This window comes from Diadema antillarum, unplaced genomic scaffold, assembly GCF_040938485.1.
Source record: "Diadema antillarum isolate AM-2024a unplaced genomic scaffold, OU_Dant_1.0 seq00000658_RagTag, whole genome shotgun sequence".
NCBI classification, from domain to species: domain Eukaryota; kingdom Metazoa; phylum Echinodermata; class Echinoidea; order Diadematoida; family Diadematidae; genus Diadema; species Diadema antillarum.
Window position 1 is genome coordinate 2,099 of NW_027271570.1, and position 22,088 is coordinate 24,186.

At 38.5% G+C, this 22,088-nt stretch overlaps 1 protein-coding gene across 1 annotated transcript in view; it reads right to left on the reverse strand.

Annotated features, from left to right (window-relative positions):
- Positions 1–878: 878 nt before the first annotated feature.
- LOC139736607 (spondin-1-like) overlaps positions 879–22,088 on the reverse strand; it is a gene marked incomplete at its 3' end in the record, with an annotated part of 66,078 nt that continues 44,868 nt past the window's right edge. Inside the window, exons 2-6 of the mRNA XM_071647354.1 lie at positions 20,379–20,473; positions 18,623–18,756; positions 3,005–3,078; positions 1,580–1,720; positions 879–1,027 (exon numbers count right to left, since the gene is read on the reverse strand). Coding sequence (XP_071503455.1) covers positions 879–1,027; positions 1,580–1,720; positions 3,005–3,078; positions 18,623–18,756; positions 20,379–20,473 — 593 coding nt within the window. The remainder of the gene's footprint in view (positions 1,028–1,579; positions 1,721–3,004; positions 3,079–18,622; positions 18,757–20,378; positions 20,474–22,088) is intronic.

Here is a 22,088-nt window from a genome sequence, read left to right on the forward strand (position 1 = left end):
TAGTTGCAGTAATAGAGCATGAGTAGGAAAGTAATATGCGCCAGAAGTAGGCTACTGTGGAAGTTTAGACTTCCGCCCATCGCTTTCATTACTGGCACTTAAGCATCCAATACCAAAGTCATTCTTGTCTCCATGGATACGGCTAAGATGCTCTGAGGGCCACTGAAGGCCTTTCGTCTTCCTCCTGTTTTCCTAACTCAAGCAGCACTCTTTGTTCGCTTCAGCAGAGTAATTGCACATTCTGCAAACACACAGACACAGACACACAAACATGTGACACACATACACACACATTCACCCACAAACTAATGGGAAATAGCAGTAACATGTTAAGCCTAAAATCTACAGAAAAGCTTAAGGACATGTCCTCCAGAGAAAACACATCACTGATGGCTAATATCGAAATAAATACTTCAATCTTCTCTTTTGTACAGATGCATACATCAGTTGCAGTTACAGTGAAACTTAGCCTTGATCTTGAACAAGAGCATTCACATCCGTCCATCATACCAATTTGTAATGTTGTAAGTTTTGACAATTTCATATCAAATTTATGTGCTAATGAATGATATTGAATGACCATCCAAGATTTCGATAGCATTTTTGATGGAACCAACAAACTGCCCAGTGACACAATGATGGAAAAACAAAATTTGCAAAAATATTTTCAATTCTCTGACATGACTTCTACAAAGACATTTATCTTTTCACTTGAATATATTTGTTTTTGTTTTTTTCCTGATGATGAAAATTTAAGCATGCATATATATAAATATATGTAGAAAGTGTCATAATAAGTCACATCAGTTCTGCATATATGCCATGGTGAAGACGAAGTTTAAGGAATTGTGACAAAATGTCAAAATGATTGCGCATACCTCAAGTTTGATCTCACGTTCTAGAGTTATGGGACTGCCCCATTCGGCAACCATCTTAACCCCCTGGGTGGCATACTGTCCATAGTCCCATATTGTGTAGGCTGGGCTGTGAGATGCCCCAATCAGATCAGACCAGTGGTTCCCACGCCCTGTTATGAAACAAAATACAAACTTACTGGCATACAAATTGCTGGCGCATTTTTAAAAAGAAATAATCGTTATGACATCCGTCACATCCTGTAAACTTGGAAAAGCTCACGCTGTGGAATTTTTGCAAATTTCATGCTCTACTGAACGTGGTGTAAAGATTTCTGTGAAGTATTGAAAAACATGTACAGAAATGAGCACGTTAGATTCACTGATGTTGGCCCAGTGCAACAACTTGATTGCATAAAAGTTTTTACTCATACAATATTACTTTTACAAGTCATGAATTACCTGCAACCGCAACAGAAAATTGGACATTGGTCCCAAAGAAATGATGGAAAGAAACAACCCTCAACAACAAGTATATGGAGTACCAGGAAACAACAAGAAAATTGCAAAAGATAAATGGATGCTTGCTACCAATAGGTTTGGACCTAGGACCTAAAGATTGAGGGTCCATTGGTCTTAAACACTGAACCACAATGAAGCCTTATGGGGATTTATTTGAAATTGAGACACATCAGGAGTGGGGCGGAATGTCTTGTTAAGAGCACCTTCTGGGTACTGGTATGGGTGTGTCTCTGGTGTCCAGGTACTGATGAATGTCATCATGTACTTGGCCTCCTGGTTGGGCGGGGCACAGCAGGCAGTGGGGTCCGGTCCCTCATGTGGGGCGGGGGTCGTGGCTGCACCTTCTGCAACATGACAAAAGAAGTTATCATATCAGGAGCCCGTTTTATCAAAAGATAAAATCGATTGTAAATATCCTTACTACACAGGCTGCCATAGACTTACAGTTGAAATCAACTATATAATCAATTTTAACTCTTCATAAAACAGGGCCCAGATATGTTGGATGGAAAACTGTGATCACACAGCTGTCCAGAGCTGTTGATCTATGTGCAAAATTACGAGACTGATGAAAATCATAATCTACCACCCAAAATGTCCTAAACACCAGTTGAGGACTATGTGGGCATTCAATGCAAAACCAATTGTCTGGACTGGACCCCTTTCTAAGGCATAGTACAAACAAGTTTGGTCCAAGGATGATGTACGCAGTGACTTCAGACCTGTGGGATGACATTTCCCAAGAGGGTTAAAAACTGGAAAGCTTACAGTTGCCTCAACTTAGGTGAGTCTATGCAGCATTTGGGTTGAGCATTTCCCACGCTCTTTGGCTATGGGAACATTGTTGTTTACTCAATTTTCTTAAATTCAATTTCACTTCAATGCATCAAGAACAGTAGATCATACTTACCAAATGCTGCAATCTCCTTGAATCATATTTCACAATTTGAAAAGCCGGTGACAAGATATCGTAGCAACAACTAAAACACTAAATTGCACTTAATTGTTATGTAGAATGCAAGGGAAAATAATGACAATTGTGTATCATGCGTGTGTGTGTGTGTGTGTGTGTGTGTGTGATGAACAAATAGATAGATAGATAGATTGATAGACAGATGGACAGATAGATAGATAGATAGATAGCGAGAGAGAGCATTGCAAAATTGATGCGACAGATATAAAATTGGAATTATATAAAATTGGAATTATTCCAGAAACCCTTTGGTGTTCTTCAAATACCAAATCTACTGTATATGCCAAATATTTCGTGAGGTTTTTATTTTCGCGAATTTTGCGAGTCAGCTGCTATTCGCGAAATTAAAAGCACGCGAAAATATTGACTCCAATGCCGATATGAATGTGACGTACGCGTACACATTTCTCCGTTCAGTACAGGACTCCACGATCGCGAATTTAACCACTCGCGAAATTGTCGGGAAGTCCCGATTCACGAAAATTTAGACTCGCTAAATATATGGTGTATACAGTACTATACTTCAAAGAAATGATCTTCATTGAAAATCACAAGCACACAAGATGAATACTTACAAGGAACTAAAATGAAAAAGAGAAGGTGACAAAAACAGATTTAAGAAGCTTGAGAGAGACCAACAAGACAAACAGCATACCTCTTTCACAAATCTGCAATGTCAGTTCATCGTCTTCTGCAAACCAAACTGTCTTCTTCTGGACAACACCGGCCCTATTTTCAGTGAAGAAACACACAAAAAAGACCAGAAATTCACAAACACATCAAATTCAAACAGAAGAGCATAAAGTTTTCATCATTTCATAATCTCATTTTAACTGTCCCTGAATTACAAGACAGCACTACTTCCTTTAACATATTGTTGACCAAATGTTAGTCTCAATCTGCTTCCAATGCATGCTGTATGGTGTTGATTCTCATGATCATATGTCGAGACATATGCAAAGTTTTCTCCACTTCCACTCAAATTTTTTTAAACATTTATAAAAATGCAGCAACATCAATATATGGTTGGGTATTCATGCGGGCACCACATACCAGTATAATTCTATGTTAACAGGTTTCAAAGAAGTGAGACCATATCCTATCCTTGGAGGGAAAAAAAGAGCATAAGTTTGTAAGCTTTAACCTGTCAACCTCATTACACCAAAAGATATTGCATCCCTACAAATTCACAGGGACACCTAAAAATTCACTACTTTTTACATACAGAGATCTTGACAGCTTGTTTCCAAGAATTCTTTCATTTTAGACCCGCTGTCAAGCCTGGTCTAGTAACCTATGGCTCATAGTGCAAAGCCATTACTGAATTTATAGATTACCCTCCACTCCTCTGCTGCCATGCAGCAATAGGGCAATTTTAAAACTGTGCACCAAAGCAGTATAACAACTTGTTTCTTTGGCATGGGAAGGGTTAATGTGACTGCATCAGTGAAATGCCTGTGTGACATTTAACTCTATGGCAGCGAGGTTTCCCCTATGGGATATCTTCGTCCCTCTGTGCTCGTCACCTTAAAATGTTGATATCATCTCACACAAATCGTATAATGTGCCGATACGGGAAGCGATTTGAAATTTAGGCAACACGATGCTAATCTATTTCTGCTCTATAGTCTATCCTTTGCAAGTAGGTAGCATCCCTCCCCCCACCCCTCATCCCCCCATCCCCCTCCTCATGTATTCCCAATTGCTGCTCTAGATGGCTCAGGTGAGCTAAATTTGGGTACCAATGCCTCTCGGAAGTCTGTTGTTGAGAAAACTGTTCTTGAGCTGAAGACTCTCGAGACATTCTAAAGGCCTTGACCTAGCCTCACTTTAAGGCTTTAGGAAACCTTTTTTTTCTCTCTCTCACTGGCACCATTGTTTACTAATCAATCTACAACCTGAACTTACAGATATACAAAAACATTTCTTATGAATGGTATTTTTTTTAATGCATAAGTCAAGATGATGTTTCAAGGGGAAATGATAATTCCTAAGAGCTGTTGAAAGAAAAAAAAAATGTTCACAGCATGGCATACTACCATCCAAACATTACACCTTTGAGAAAACTAGCCATGACAAATCACTGATCAGCAAAAAAAAAAAAAAAAAAAAAAAAAAAAAAAAAAAACCACCATATTTCACTGAAACATTCACAAACAAACTTATTGTTTCAATGGGTTTTAAAAATATAAAAACAAAGAAAGGTTCACATTCTGTTCTGGCACAGCTATAGGATTTGCTGTGGGCTGAAGGTGACTAAAATGAACAGCCAACCAAAACGCAGCTGTGGTTTTGGTGAACATAGGGGCAAGCAAGACAACTCCTCTCAGGAGACATGCGATCACCATCCATTTTTGATGCCCGGCGGAAGACTCGTGGGAAGGGTAATCTTGCTCCGCCCACCTACTCTTATTCGCGTGCCTTGTATCACAGTCGCTGTCCATAGCACTGAGCTGCCAAGACTTTTATATTCGTGAAATAAAATGCCCCTTTGAAAGGTGAGATGAATTAATGAAGTGACAGAGACAAAGAGCAATCAACAACAACGACAAAGAAACTGTGAATATCACCACAAAATTGGCACAGGGAATGATATCAAGATGAAAAACTCTTTGAAAACAAGACATGATCAGACATGAATACAGTCCAACCTTTCCTATCCAGCCTCCCTTTATCCGGATCTCTCTATTATCTGGATGAAATCTCGGCGTGATTGTTTTTTTGGTTTTTTTTTCATTCTAATAATTACTGAGGAAAGGGGGACTTCAAACTCAAACAAAATTAATACACAAACTCACATAAATTACATATCATTCTTCACAAAATGAACATACATTTACATCTAATTTTCATGAAAATAACATGCATTCAGACATTCATTACCCCCAAAATCACCGCAAGAACGTGGGAAAGAAAACTTTTCATTATCAGGGAATGGTACAGGCAATTGTTGTTTTTTTTTCGGCAGCTGATGCGTCTATTAAACATTGAGTCTGCCATATCCGGCCAAATCCCTTGTCCGGATTATCGCCGGTCGCGACTTGTCCGGATAGGAGAGGACGGACTGTATCTTTAGAAGATGATTTCTAAAAAAAAAAGACCACAGAAATTCTTTATTGTCATGTCTACTAGAGGTATGATATTTATTAAACAAAGAACAATTAAATGGTTGTGCCTAACGCATACAGTGCCCTGACACCACGAACATATAACAAGCCTGTTGCTATAATAAATTTCCCTGCGCAGACCACTTTTCATATGTCTTCTACATCAACATTTCCTCACAAGCCAAATGATTCCATCCATCCTCATGCCATGAATGTTGTCTCACAAGAAAAAACTGTTGCAAGTTTTAGGAGAATCAAGTATTTGTTGTTGTTGTTGGTTTTTTTTTTTTTGGGGGGGGGGAGGGGTCAACAAATCTCCAACAGGGTATCATGCAATCCTCAATGGGGTCATTTTCAGAAGTTATGTATGCATGAGTGCTATTCCCCTTAATCTTCCCTTATGATCGAGACATGATTTTAACATGGCAAACTACGAATTCTTGGTCCATGCATACATTTAGAGCAAATACCGAAGGAGAGATTCTGTACAGGACAACCATAAATCATTCCCAGCAGAAGTAACAGCTAGGAAGAGGCCATAAATTGGTACTGCCAGCATTAAACTCCTTGGGCAATTATCTTTATGATACCATCAAAACTGACTTGATCTCATGATGAATGGCTGTAAATCAAAAGTGAAAATACATTGTAAGAAGATATTTGACAAACTCGATGTCCATAAAAATGCATGGTGTGACTTTAAAAGTTTGGGTCAACATCTTATTTCATTACACCCCCTCCCTAAGCTCACCATCATATTTTCTATGGCACCCCTCCCCTCCCCTCCCTATAACTATGCCAGTAAAGTGGATCTTTCATTTTCAGTGCATGCCAACAATAAAATTGTGTCACAAAAGTTCTTTGAGCTTCAAGATATCTACCAACAGACTGATGACATTATGTTTGGATGAGAGAGAGGGATATCGCTTCATGGCATCACAGAGGCACTTCGTTAGGCAACTTTTATCACTTACAGTTATTGTTAGACATAGGTGTTAATCTATATTCTATACATGGGCATCCTACGGTACCCTCTCCTAATAACTGCACCTGCCAACTCCACCTGCCAACTCCACACCACCCCTTTCTTCACAATGGACGCCCTCTCCCCCTCCCCCCTTTTCCTTTGCCTCCATCCCACCTCTACCAATGCCACAGAGGTTTATATGGAAGAATCTGCAGTGATTGGGCCGAAAGCAAGCGGAAGCGAGAAGTATCCAACCCACAGGGACCGGAGTATCATCCACTGAATTTGAGACTCTCAGATTGCACTCTCAGCATTGGAATCTCATTGATCAGAGATCTCTGTTACTTTACTGGTAAGTCTATCCCCCTCCCTCTCCTACCCCCCCCCCCCCCCTTCTGAAAAACTAGAGAGAGAAAGAGATAAAACCAGGCAGACAATCAGATAGGCAGACAGAATGATACATAGAAGAGGGATGCTGCTTACAAGATGGTGCCACATGCCAATGTAACACAAGACATGATGCCCACTCCACAGAATATTGATTGACAAATGTACTGTACCTGAAGTAAAGAAACACTTTCCCTTTATTTCAGCCCCCAGTAATAGACACCATGACAATTCTCTCTCTCTCTCTTTCTTTCTAAATGAAAGAAATACAAAGCTCCTACTAACATATGCCACACAGAACTCTCTTCTTCAATGAGCAGAGTTTAAAAAAAGAAAATACTGGTGGTAAAAAGAAGGTTAATATTGCATGCTCCATTTAACATAGACATGCTAGCACAGCACTCTGCACTGTGACCATAATTTTCCTTCAAATAATTATCTGTTGTCCTATTTGGCAGAGCCGTAAGTGCCATTTATATCAAGAAGAGACCTATTAAGACTAATTATTCTCAGAGCCATTCAAATCCTAGGTGGAAACCAGCATATCCTCGGGGGCAGAAGTTTCACTGTTCAAGAGCAATTCCACTCCAGGCTCTAAATGAATAACATGCAAACAGTGAAAGTTTCATCAAAACTTATGTAGAAAGGGTTGTAGTTGCTGATTTATTGACAAGAAAATAACTATTTTCTCTTTTTTTTTCTGGCACAAACAAACTGAGGACTTGCGAGGGTATGACATCATCATTTATGTCCCTCGGATAGGACATAAAATGGAGGTCCCGTGCGTGAGAGAGAGTCGCAACTCGTGCACGTAAAAGATCCCACTTCGTTTATTCATCACAAAGAGCTGGGTGTTTAACCCGGTGAAGTGCATGGTCCCGCCTCACAGTCACATCCAACTGGACCCCATGGAAGATCAGCCATTGCAGCTGAATACGGGCTATCCAGCCATCTTCTCAGATGGAAATGAAACAAACGAACAAACGAACAAACAAATCTCACCGAATTCACATACCATAAAACCAGAAACATTCAAGGCATGAAACTTTTACAAATTGGAACTGATGGCCTTTTCCAGGGCATGAAAAATTGGAAACAAAAAACCTTCTCATGTGTTTCACTCTTGCGAATCTTTGCTCCCTGCAAAATCTGTGAGAGTTTCATGCTTGCAAAAAATGGGGTAATTTCAGACATTTGTTATAATCAAGTAAAGTTCTACTTATAAATGATGAATACATTGCAAATGCTAATAGGTGACAGACAATTATGACAGTCCTAGACTCCTGTTTGTCCTTCATTATTTAAATGACCCTCTCCCACAAGCAAACAAATAAAACAGAACAACACATTACATTCACATCTTACACTGATTTCAGCACGCAAACTCAGGCTGTGACAACGCATTAGTTTTTGAGTGTGAAAGCTGCTTATGGAAAGTGAATGCATGATACCATAACTTGTGTCATTTCAAGATTTCTAATGTGCCTTTTCTTCCATTTCCGACTGTCTGCATTCACGACAGTGCATATGGTTGGGTTTATTAATAAAGGCTGAGAGCCAATGATACAACTGTTCTTTCCCTGGGTCAATACCCCTGGTATGAAACCACGACGATCCGGTGTGTCCTTTTGGGGGACAATGACTTTAGCAGGAATCAATCAAACAAATCCTGCGAAACCCTGATGTAAAGGAGGAAAGACTTTTAGACATACAAACATACGAACAAATATGTGTCATATGTGTGTGTGCGTCTGTGTGTGTAGGAAGAGACAGAAAGGGAAAGATAGAGAGTGGAGGGAGCATATACAGACTCAAGGAAAAACTAGAGGATAGAGAATAAATGGCATGGTACTAAAAAAAAAAAGTTATCACACAGATTTGGGCAATATTAAGATGGAAGGGGAGTTTGTTATAGGATAGACATATAATGCATATAATTATATTCATACAAAGAGAGAGAGAAAGAGAGGGAGACCTGCAGAGAAAAGCAATTACACAATGACTCAATCAGTGAAGCACCCATAGGGAGGTGAAAGATTTTTATAAAGTTAAGATACAAGAGGACATATAGTTAAGAGAGTGGGTAGATTGTATATGACTACATAAATATAAAGGGAGAGAAAGAGAGAGAGAGAGATAAGGAGAGAGAGAGAGATAAAGGCTCTATATATATGCTTCACACATCAAATCTACGACGCAATTGCCAAATTAGATTAGGCAGTATTTTCCTCGTATTGAATCCTCTCCCCCCACAATGACACGGAGGCCAACGACCGTGCTTTGCCCGAGCTTCCTCCCTTGCCACCCAAAACATCTTGAGCGTATTTGCACGCCACGGTGGTTGGCGAGCACTCGGCAAAGCCTCAGACCCGGGGAATGCAAGACGGCTGACAACAATATTAATCGCGCATTCCTCCACTCATCATCCGAGTGACCGACAAATAAAGTTGTCCCACACTGCAAACTTTTCGACCTGCCATTTACTCGCTCCTTTGTCACAGTGTCATGGTCTCGCGCCTGATTGCAGTAAAGCCCCGGGGAGCCATTTCGTTTTTAGAGGGACAGAACATCTCATTTTTTGCTTTTCTTCATCTGACCCTCCCTGAGACACACTCCCATAAATCTCCACTCTGTTACATTTTCATTTTGCTGTCGAAAGACCATTTTCGTCTCCATACTTTATTGCACAGAAAAGATGAGTCACTCACTGCAAGTGCGATATTGAGCCAATAAGGAAAATTTATTATGTAAACATGGCCTCTGGAAAAAAACCAGAAGAGTCCAGCACGGATATCCGATATTAGTTAAATTTTATCAAGAGGTACATTCAAATGTCATATATACAAAGCATCAGACATTCTCGTTGCAGATGAAAAACCACTGCTACATAGAATATGATGTCAATGAATATCAGGTGTGTTAGCTCAATGGCACATAGAAAGCCAAATCTGCTAATGCTGATTTTGCTGGTTTTCTTGTGCTTTTGATGGTATAATTATTTTGCATTTTATCTCTCTCTCTCTCTTGCATTATACACATTGATATATCTCACTATGATGAGGGTTCTAACAGAACAGATTCTAAGTATCAAAACATTCCAGTTGTCCCACTGACACCGCATATTTCAATCATTATAGCAAATCCCTAAAAAAGATTTAGACAGCTCTTATGGTGAGATGCAAAATCATTAATGAATTCCCTTCTGATTGCTGCTGATTCAAAACCACTTGAATTATTGATGAATGTTCCCTAATAAACAAACATACCTCCTCATATGCTGTAAAATGAGGAATGTTCTCATGCATTTTAGTTTCATGAATTTCGCGAGAGCCAAGATTCGCAAAACTAAAATGTACGTGAAAGTTCTTGTCTACACTTTACGCACTGAATGTTAGAGGCAACTCGCAAAATTTTCATGCAAAAAAAAAGCTTTATGTCGATGTAGGGCACTTTGTCAATCAGTTGCAAAAAAAAAAAAGACTGTTGGCTCCAATTCGCAAAAAATTCATGCTGCGAAAATATCGTGTTTTATAGTACCGCAGCTGATCACACTTAAAAAAAAAGAAAGATACAACAGAACAGAACAAAAGGGCATCTGGCAAATTCTAGCCCACCTCCTCCCACGAATTTGAGGGAATTCTTTTTTTTTTCATCCATCTATCTCTGAGATTCCAGAATTACCCTGTTTTTCTTGCCTTTGAGCAATGATGTGATGCCATTAAGACATTAAAGTCGAACGGGTTCATTTTTACTGCTCAAATCTCATAACACGAGGCTTAAATGGCCATTAAGCTTCTATCCTTTCACACTAAAAGGGGTCAAGTGACATTTTGTTCTGATCCAGTTGACACCTTTACACCCAGCCAAACAGAATAAATTTTGAATGACGCATGGCACAGACAAACATAAAATCAAAAAATGCAAAACTCATTTTACAGTCTTCACTTCACAGTCATATGGAAAACACATGTGCTGATCAAAACTTGGGCAAGAAAAAAAAACACACAACCAGATTTTCACTGCAAATTGCTATAATTTTTTCTCTTTTTTTAAAATGAATCATACACTGCTTGCAGCTACCAGAAATAAAAGAAAATTTTCTTGTATGTGATGAATAATGAAAAGTTCATTTATATGTTTTCAAACAGGATATGTTCAGGGCGTGCACTAACTGATCAATACACACAACCTAATGCTCATCAAAGTATCTCAGAAGTGTATACATAATGTCTGATGAACAAAGTATACAATTTTTCAGACTGCATTTGCTGCAACAACTATAGATAACTGAAAGGAGTATGGATGAGACTTTATGATGATTCTTACTTCAAGCAAAACATAAATTCTGCTGAAAATACCTTGTCAGCAGAAAAAAAAAAATGTTTCCTCTGAATTTCACTGTACAATTTATTAAAAAGTGTAGGATTACATGGAACTGGTAGCCAAACCTGCATTGAATTTGGAGAAATATACACAATTTGACATTTAAGAGAGAAACAGTGACTCTAATCTTATGTAATATGTTGCCAATTTAATAATCGGGTATGAATTTATAAATTTAGAGGTTTGAAAGTCCTGGAACTAATGGACACACAGAATCATTTCTATGAAAGAGCTATGAAAATAATCTCTATGATTACCTTATGAGACAGTAGCTATGAATATTAACAGTTACAATTATAAGTCAGCAACAACCACATATATTTGGTTTGTGGGACTTGATGAGCTAATTAACAGCCTTCTGATTGATTGTATGAAATTTAACACCGTGGGCATTCTATGTTGATCTTTGCAAGGAGAACTCTGTAAACTTCAAAACTTTGGACCAATCTAACAAAATATTCTAGATTTCCTCTGAACTCGGCAGTTTTCGAGCATCAATTGTGACATTTAGCTGAGCACAGTGATGCAAGCAACCAGTGTTTCATGCAAGCTTGGCATTCAAAGGCCATCAGACCAGTATAATACTGCATAAAAAAAAACAACCTGCCTATATTGACATAAATCCCCAAATTAATAACACAAAGTTGGCCTCCACTGTTGCTCTTTCTCCTACTCAGATTTGGCTGTATCTGTGCCAACCATCCACATAACCCCCCCCACTACTTCCCATACTGCTCTCATCTTTGCCGTTTCTCTTCTTTCCGTCATTTTACTGGCAATCATTTTCCAATCATCGCCGGGGGTTTCAGTCCTCAGAGCGCATCTGCCCGGATGAGGGATTGCACTCCGAAACGCAACTACCCCCGGAGTCCGTGGATGCCCCACAAATCTCTCGTCGATGATATCGGGTCCGCTAATTTGATCCGAAGTGCACGATAACCACCCATGTCCAACTGTGCCTCACTTATCCATCATGTGATCACTACGATATGGCATCCAAGCCACACAAAAATTACATCAATAACATCTGATCCTCTGTCCACTCCAGGCAAAGAGCTCTTGTCAAGTCGCTTTCTGCGTCTAAGATGAAATGGTGCCTCCTCTTAAATGTACATGAACTATGAATTTTAGCAGGTAGTTGAGTGTCTTTACTGGCCTTTAAGATAGGCAGGACTGGGGACGGAGTGGGGGGGGGGGGGGGGACTTTTCGACAGCTTGGACAGGGTGATTTGGGTCATTATCTGGGGCATGGAAGAAGGAGAGTGCAACCAGAATATGTTTAAGTTGTCTAGAATATGGGAATGTAAATAACCAACATCAGGAATATTACCACAGAGGTATATTTTGCAGCATTTTCATTTTCGAGCAATTCTACAGGTACTTACAAAATCAAAACTTTTTGAAAGTACTGCCTCACATAATGCCAACGTGTTTATATATCATCTCAAAGGTGGAAAATTGATAACTTTCTCTTGAAATGGGAATAATGCTTCTTTGTCTTTTCATCAATGCTGTTCTCAATCACAAATTTAACCGCAAGCAAAGAAGTCCTAATTTGTGAAATATAAAGGAATATACAGTACTAGTCATTCCGGATCAACTACCACAAGAATGCGGTTTTATTTATTTATTTATTTATTTATTTATTTATTCAGTCTTTTTTTCAACAGGGTAGCCCCATCAGTAGGCAGGTACTGTTCTTACTGGGGGCCCTTCACAAACAAACAAACAAACAAACAAACAATTTCATTTTTTGAATTACATGAGGTGTTTTTATTTCTTAATATCACATTTGTGCCTTTAAGACTCCATAGGCCAAGTCACTTATCTATATTATTATATACCACCATCTGACATATGTTTCAACAAGCACACAGTTGCAGCATCTTGTGCCAGAAGACACAGAAAAAATTTACAGCTGTGCTAAAACAGCTATATTGGACTTTTGAAATATGGTAATCAACTGCTGCTGTCAAGCCTAAAATGTTATCATTCTACAGACATAGCTTTTACACTTACTGATGTCTTTCCTTTTTTTTTTTTTTAGATGTGTCAAAAACTTTGGCCTGTATTTTGGAGATGAAACTGTCCATCACTCAGATCTGCAGTTTTGTTGGAATAATCTGTAACTTGAGCTCAAAACAGGCCGCGAGCTGGTGAACACGCCCTGGATAGTATTCCACAAAGCAATTACTAATACCGCCAAATCCCCGACATTTTGAAGAAAAGGGACCGCATCGAAGTCTGCCGCGGTGAGACTAGGCAAACTTTAGTTCCATGCACTTTAGCCATCAACAGGCATCAGTGAGAAACCGGTTGATGAGACTCTGGAATGGCTCTCACCATGTCATTCTGATGAGCTGCATTTGAAAAACACTGTCATATTCCAATGACGAATACTTCATTGCACCTAGCATCTGTCAGTTGTGATCAAATCCTCTGTTATGGGGGTTTTAAAAATAGCTGCAAACAGATGGATTCAATGTGGATTCCTGCATTTTGTTGCCAATGTATTGACGAGTTGCGACTCGAAGTTTCTTTAATTAAGTGTTCACATACCTGTACTGCCCTTAAATTGAATTAAAGGAGTTTAGAATAGTCAGACAAGAAGAATTTACCATATTTGAGGCACAGGAGAACAAGAAGTGCATGAGATTTCTCTCCAACAAGGAGAATTTTCCACCATTTCTTTCTTTTTTTGTGATCAAGCAAAACAGAAAGGGAGATGTAATCAACATTATGGCTACCTGAAATAAGCACTGGAAAATGTTCAGACTGTACTACACCTGACAGACACAACTGTGATAAAAGTGGCATTTCTTGCACAAAGGTGTCATTCAAATCAAAGTGTGTCCAAAGACTGAAATTCTACTGGTCATCTTTTAAGGACAAACTTTCCTTGAGCCTTTGCTGTAGTAAAAACAAAAACTACAACAAAACAAAACATTATATTTTTTTTAAAACTCAGGTTGTGTTCCCAATACACAAGGGAATTGTGCTTTGTTGATCACATTTCCTGTTGGGATAATCTTTATTTTCTGCAACATTTCTATATCTCTTCTGACTATTAAAGTACTATAAAAAAAATTTAAAGAATGAAAGTTACGTGTTCATACATTCTTTAAACAGTATTGCACAATGTGTTCAAGTTTAGTATAAATATTGGTGCAGTTCAATCACACCCTATGCTAACTTTTTACTTGCATTAATCACTTTTTGAACATTTGGAAACCCAACTTAAGGTAAAGCAAATGATTTCTATTTTCGCTTGTTCCTCCAGAGTAACATCAATTGAAAAAAGTATTCATTGCAAGTGGTATTCATCCTTGTTTTTGAAAAGAAATAAGATAATATAGAGAGGTTTTATAAATGTACATATATGTATACATATCACTGTAATCATTTTCTTGCTTTGATAAATTTGTAGAGAAGATTTAAACCAAGTACACCAGCAAGTACCTTGTGTTTATTCGACTATATGCTAGTGACTGTGATGACTGTCCTTGCTGAATTCACCCGAGAAACTGCTCCGTGTGTTCGTACATGTATCTGTGTTTGTGAATGCCAGTTTTTGTTTGTTTGAATGTGTGTGCTGAAGTGCACATTTCCTATTCTAAACAGTCACGAATGACTTCCGTTCATTTGCGCGGGCCAGACACATTCAGCGATACCAGCTAGATCCTGCGCAGGTGACTTCACTGGCTGGCTAGCGCATCCCTGGATATGCGGCACTGTTTGCTAGGCTGTCAAATGAGATTAGCTCGTAAGTAGCTTACTCCAGAGAAGCCGTTAACAGAATTAAATTGCTTTGGGGAAGTAGAAAAAAATAAGAAAAAAAAAACCTACCCCTGACCTTCTCTTGCAGGTGGTAAATTCCATGTGAGAAATATTGACTACTTCCTTGGCAGGGAAAACAGTAAGAAGGAAGACGTGCCTTCAAAGACGAATGGCGAAGACGGTCGAAAGTCTCAGAGTAGTGGCAACAAAAGGCTCTTTCCACAGTGTGGCTTCATCTTACCTGCGACTTCTACAGCTCTACGATACTAAATGTCCCTAGAATTGATACACATACAGTTTATGGACAGGGTTTACAAGAATGTGACTGATTCAGTTAAATTGTCACACAGTACCAAAGCCTTTCCTGGTAAACCATGCTGTTCAGAGCATTTGCCTCAGGATAGAGCACGTCTTGTCATTAAAAAAAGCTGTTCCACATTTTTAAATACTGTAGTACATGCAACTCCCTTCATAACAAAGTCCTTGGGACTAGCAGTTTTCTTTTGTCATATGGAAATTTTGTTATAGCCAAACAGTACGCTATATAAAGATATATAGACAATAATTTGGGGACCTGAATTCTTACTTCGTTGTAATGAGAGTTTCGTTACAACCATGTTTGTTATAATGGGAGTGCACTGTATGATAGGGAGAAAAATTTTCTGTATTTCTTTCTATAAAGCACCTGTTGTGGCTTAGTGGGTAAGATAATGGACTGTCAATATGATGTGTATGGTTCAAATCCCCTGGCTGTAGTGGTTGCGCCCCTAGGCAAAGCACTTTATTCTCATGGCCTAGTCTTTCAGAGGAGACTTAAGCTGTCAGTCCTATTGTAACTTGCTGTATGGAACTCGCTTCCTTAGCAGCCACATAAAACAAGTCATAACGTTGAAGATATTGTCACAGTTTCCCACGATACAACTAAGCCTTTATCCATCAAAATAATGTTACATTAATGGACATGAAAAGGGTGTGGTTACAATGAATGCTTGATGACTCACTGGTGGCCACTTGCAGTAACCAATGTTTCTCCTGAAGGCCCCACCCATCATTTGCAAGGTACAGGTTAGATTTTGGATAGTGTGCAGTCTCAAATCTCAATATCAATCTCAATATTGTTACACAGTACTAAATTGGGCAGTATAATACACACTGAATCAACTCATTTAATGCTAATTTACACCAACAGTGTGCCAGCATTTTGAAATCTAATATCTCTGTAATGGAGAAATTTCACATATTTATCGATTGCTGTTTAATGATGCCATATAACTCTATAAAATCAAGAAAATAAAAAAGTAGCTTTTCTGCAGAAAGAAACTACCTACAAGTTCTGGACACTTGTTCAGCAGAAAAAGGTGACTTTCTTGTTACTTTTTTTGGTCCTTTAATTACCTAACTTATGGAAGAACCTCTTTAAAAGACTTTACTGCTCAATGAAATACTTCCAAATTGTTGTATTAATTGTCCTAGTCTCTAATTGTTACTACTCATGAGGCACACTGGCAACTTCATTGACAAGAATACTTTATTAAAGATTTAAGACACACCTGCACAACTTATCATAAACACTGAATTAAATCATATATCATGCTGTCTGTAAAGTTGCAGTTCAGATTTCACAAGTAACATTTGCAAGGAAATATGTAGTTGTACTGTGATTTACAAAGAGACGAATAGTTGGGGGAACAGTGGTTTGTTTGTTTTTATCATTTCTTGCATAGTATGATGACTTTCCCTAAAGGCATCTCTTGATTGGTCATGTGTAACTTTGTGTCAAAAAAAAAACCATCCTGTTGCTGTCACAAGGAACCTGAATGATGGCATGACATTACAGAATATAATGAAAATTGAATCTAACTGGAATTTTCTGAAGTCATCAGCACTTTTGGCCCATGTTTTTGATACAATGAAGTTAATCCATCATCAAAATATCATCTGCACATGAATCTCTTTGGAGACTGAAGGAGTGTCTGGAATGAATGCAACCTTAAAGTTTAGGCCTACTAAAATGTGCTAGAAAAGAATACAAGAATAATAAAAGAATCTCACCAACAACTTTTCCACCTTGAAATGACTGAAGTCTAAGTCTAACCCTATCAATACCAATTGGTGACCACTCTACACCCGATGCCATTGGCCCTTTTAGATGGGTAATCGAAAGAGGGGTTAAATAGCTTGCCACATCCCGCCTTTAAGGTTCATGGTCTCGGGGGAGTCTGCCAGCTCATTCAACCAAATCTAATCTGAGCTAAGTAGATCAAAAAGCAATTCAGACTTTAATTGAATTTGCCGCGCACCCTTCTTACTTTCACATGATCAAGTTAGAATCCTCCATTTTTTTTCTCTCTGTCATGTGCATTCCAGAGCATGGCTAATAAGCACAGGAGGTTAGCTTAAGTGGTAATTAAGTCATTCCAGATAATTAAAAGCTTCATCCTTGCGCCCAATATAGCGTCCTATATTGCTTTTCCTACGAGCACTACACCACCACTTTCTCATCTCTTGCAACCAACACAGCTGCATAATTGATTTAAAAAAAACAGGTACAACTTTTGCAAAATCAGTGATACAAATCATTGAAAATTTTTAGTTTTTGGTACAAAGAATTGTAACAGGATGAAATATGTCAAGTCTCCTTTTATGAAATATTAACTGTGTGATATATTTCACTAGGTCTTGCTCAGAAAGCACAGAAAAGGTATCACACTGGATTTCACCTTGCACTGTATAAGTGTTTAGCTTTGATTCTGTGCAAATATCATATTTTCATCAAATGATATCTAAAGAGCACACACACCAAATAAAATTCTTGTTTGCCTCTTGAACATGTAACTAAATGTTTCTTCAAATGATAATGTTGCCAAATAAACACTTTACAGTTGTTAGCAAAGACTATGAAAGACCATATGAATACATATGATGTCCTTTAGGAGGTTCCATGACATTTCCTCATGCGACAATTGCTCCCACGAAATGACTGCACACTATGCCAAACATAAATTCTACCCACAAACATAACTCTAACCCTAATCCTAACCTCACATCAAACTAAACCTAAAACCCTTTCACAATCCTAACCCTAACCCTAAGTCTTTGGAGAAGATAAGAACAGAGCAATTGTTGCAGGAGCAAAAGTTGTATCACCCCTTTAAGAATATTATTCATTTGCATTTGTGAAAACATTCAGTATTCTTCAGTGTAGCCCCAGGTGAAAATAAACCAAACCATTGATTGCTTCCAAAGCAATTCTCAGTTCTAAGCAACTGTACATCATCAGCACTCAAACGCTAGCAAGCCTACAAGAGCAGGGCCTCTCATGACCTTGCAACCTTTCAAGTTTCCAAATATTTCCTAGCAAGAAAGTGTGAGGTTATGAATAATTATATGCCATGATTACAAATCAATTTGAATGTTGATGATTTTGAACTGGCTAGACATCTGTGCACCTCCTTTGATGAATTCAATTATCAAGAATATTCTAAATGGTTGTGACCATTAAGCAATATGTTATATATAATATATATATATATATATATATATATATACATATATATATATATATATATATATATATATATACACATATATTCAGCTCATTTCTCTTATGTTCTCTCTCCCTCTATCTTGCTCTCTCTCATTTCTTTCTTACCTGAAGTTGACGCAACCGGTGCCTGCCGGAGGGGCTGTCCACGTAACGAGAACGGAAGACTTGGTGACGCGACCGCTGTGGGTTACGGCATGGCTGCAGGTGCGGGAGTACTGAGTGGTTCGTCTATCGGTGATCTGTCAACGATGATGACGGGTTGAATTGTTTTGCTTTTTGATAGCCATCCTTGTCTAAATCTAATACACCTGGCTATCTTATGATATTCACTATGTAGTTGAACAATTGTTCTGTTACTAGTACGATCTCTGGAAGATATGAAACTATTTCCCACTTCAACCATCAAGATTTCACGAAGAAAAGAGTGAAAGGTCTACACTGTTATTGGATGTTAAGAGGGCAAGGGATGGACATTAACTTTTTTAAGAAAGCAATACAGATAACAGTCTTCATGTATTCCATTGTGCATTCACATACAAGCAGATATGTGACCCTGCATCACAAAACCACCAAAAAGTTGCCAGACATGGATTTCTAGTCACGGGCAGATTCTGAAAGAGCAGACTCTAAACTTTACAATGATGTATAACTTAGTACAAATGGACTCTCCCAACCTATAAAGATAATGGAAAGAATGTAAACATTCCAGAAAAGTGTTTACTGAGGAAAAAAAAGGCTTTGAAGTTTAGGGTCTATTGAAGTGTTAATATCAACACACTGTGCTCTGCGCAATGAATGGGACAAAAGCTGGATGAAACTCGGTAGCAACCACAATGAAGGTGATATCAGATTAAGCTGCAAAATGCTTCCATTTTTTTGGGGCAGCTAATGCAGTGCTTACAAAGGCTTCAATTATGTCTCAGTTCTTTGCTATTTGTGTAGTTTTTTTTTGTTTTTTTTTGTTTGTTTGTTTTTTTTTTTTGGGGGGGGGGGGAGATGAGGGGTGGGAGTGGGGGAGTTAATTTGAGACAGTTTTTTTTTCTCTCCCCCCCCTTTTTTTACAATCACCACCATGCATGACCGCTATCAATATTTCATGCATAAATGTTGAACGTAAGACCAAATGTGATTTATTGTCCATGCCACCCACATAATTTTGCACAAGGGCATTTCATCACTCCTATTTATACACTAGATTTATCTGGGCTACAGTCGCATTTTGCCATCTCATCTAACATGCCGCGCTAATCCCTAATGGGCTCAGTCTCTTAGCTGTAATGCGCACGAAGCCATTTCATTCCTACCCAAGTCCATGAAAAAATTACTGTACTGTAAGCTAGACTATTTATGCAGGAGAATGAACATCACATTCTCATAGACAAATTTATCGTGATATAATGGGATGATAGAGATTACTTAACACAGATTTACCAAAGGATAGTGTCAGGATATCTCAGCCAATCAGGCAATATCGAAAAAAACCTACAGAATGTGACACTTATTAGTAGATGGAGCAGAATGGGGAAGGGGATCCTACAAGTAATAGCATTCCTTTATGCAAGCTTCCCACATTTTCATAGCATGCTGTCTTGCAGAACAGTACTGGAAGCAGAGCTGCCTGATTATATTCCTTAATCAAACTTGCCTTGTGGCCTTGTTTATGTTTGGGTGAAGAATGCAATGGAACATGGCTAACCTTTTATAAGATATTGTGCTACTATTCCTTTTCCAAAAATCCATTCCATTTTGCGAATATCATACTACAAGCCCCAAAGAAGCATTAAGATGTTCTGATGTTTACAGTGTGCTTATCACTTAATATTGATACTAAAGTTTGAAATATTCATCTTTATCAACTCACCCCAAGATCTCCGGCTGCTTCACTGGGGGCATCTTCCCTGCTGGCCACCAGGAAAAAATCTTTGAAGGACACCGGTGGTGTGCTCTGGAGGTAGACTGAAAGTAAGGATACCGAAGACAGTTTTATTTCTTACAGTGGCGTGATTACACAATCGGCATGATTTTCTTTGCCATAACCTGTCTTCCTAGTACATAATTGCATGGTATTGAGTGCACAAACAGCCATTACTAGGAATTCTCCATACCTTTCAGACTACAAACGATAGGTTGTCATAACTTTTGTAATTAATTACTTGTCACAATTGAAATATTGCCATGAATTTGATGTGTCAGCTGTTGTCTTGCTTATAAATAGCAATCAGAAAATCAATGCAAAATTGCAAAAAATTGCAATAAGCAAACATGCACTCACGCTAAAAGAAGAATCTCTTTTGAGGAAATCATCACAAATGTCACAATAACAGCAAAAAGAGAAACTGCCGAGGGCAACACACACACAGGAAAAACAGGTTCCATGGGAAGGATATGGAATAATTCTACAGTTCTGCCACAACGGATTGATATCTTAATGGATGACTGAATGATATTGCAGAAACCTTAATGTAAGAATCACTATAAGCAGCAAGATGTACTATTACATCTTCTCAACTAATCAAGTGTACATCAAGTGTTCCTGGAAAGCACGCTGTCTCTGCGAAAGATTACTCCAGTCACACAACTTCCTGAGAGAGACTGCAAAATTCAATGAGTCGTCGTCTTCTACCGAGCGTCGGGGTGCATCCTCACGCAGTAATTGCAGGAATAAAAAAGCTCGTGGATCGTTTACGCAACCCCACCGCTGCTTTCATCAGGGCTTCTGACGGTGATCAGACACACAAGGTCATGAATGGCCTTGGGGACTGCATCGTTTGCCGACAAGGAGTAATCATTCTGCTCAATCTTTGGTGGGTAAGAAATGGCCGCGTCCAGAGAAGGCCAGTAAACAGGACAACGGGCAACATTTGGCTGATTATTTCCCTCCGGACAAATCAGACTGTCAACAAAATCCTGAAGAAGAAGATATGAGCTTCCAGACATCCTTGCATCTGCCATGATATAGGACTCACATACATGGACAATCATTGAAAGTTACGTGGTACTAATCAACGTACTACACAGAGCCTTACAAAGAGCTTATCGAGAATAGTTAGAAATGACGCCAGAAATTTAGAACAAATCCAATTTTGTATCAGTAAATCGTGTAATATTTCCACATTTATCCCTGTCTTGACATAATCTACCCTACCATATTCTACCCATGCTTAGTTGTATATTCACTTGTGAACATATTTTCCATGGTTTTCAATTGACAACTGTAGTGTCCAAAATGTGTCGGTCATGGAACAAGCTTTGCTAAAGCTTTCAATCTTGTTCTGAATAATTTATAAAATAAGCTGAAACATAATTTTTATTTGGTGAGTGATTTGTCATAGAAATACACTGATTCTACAAAAGGGAACAATTATTCATTATTTCACCATCTGTTACAAAACATAATCATGTAAATATATACACATATGCAAATGTTTGAAATTTTGTAAGAGGCATTGGCATTTTTATTTAGATGAATGTGATTTGTTTTCTACTATAGGCCTACTTATCAGTGGTAAAAAGGCAGAAAGGTGGTTTATTGACCTTGCGTAGTCAATATACCTTGCTGTGTCACAACTAG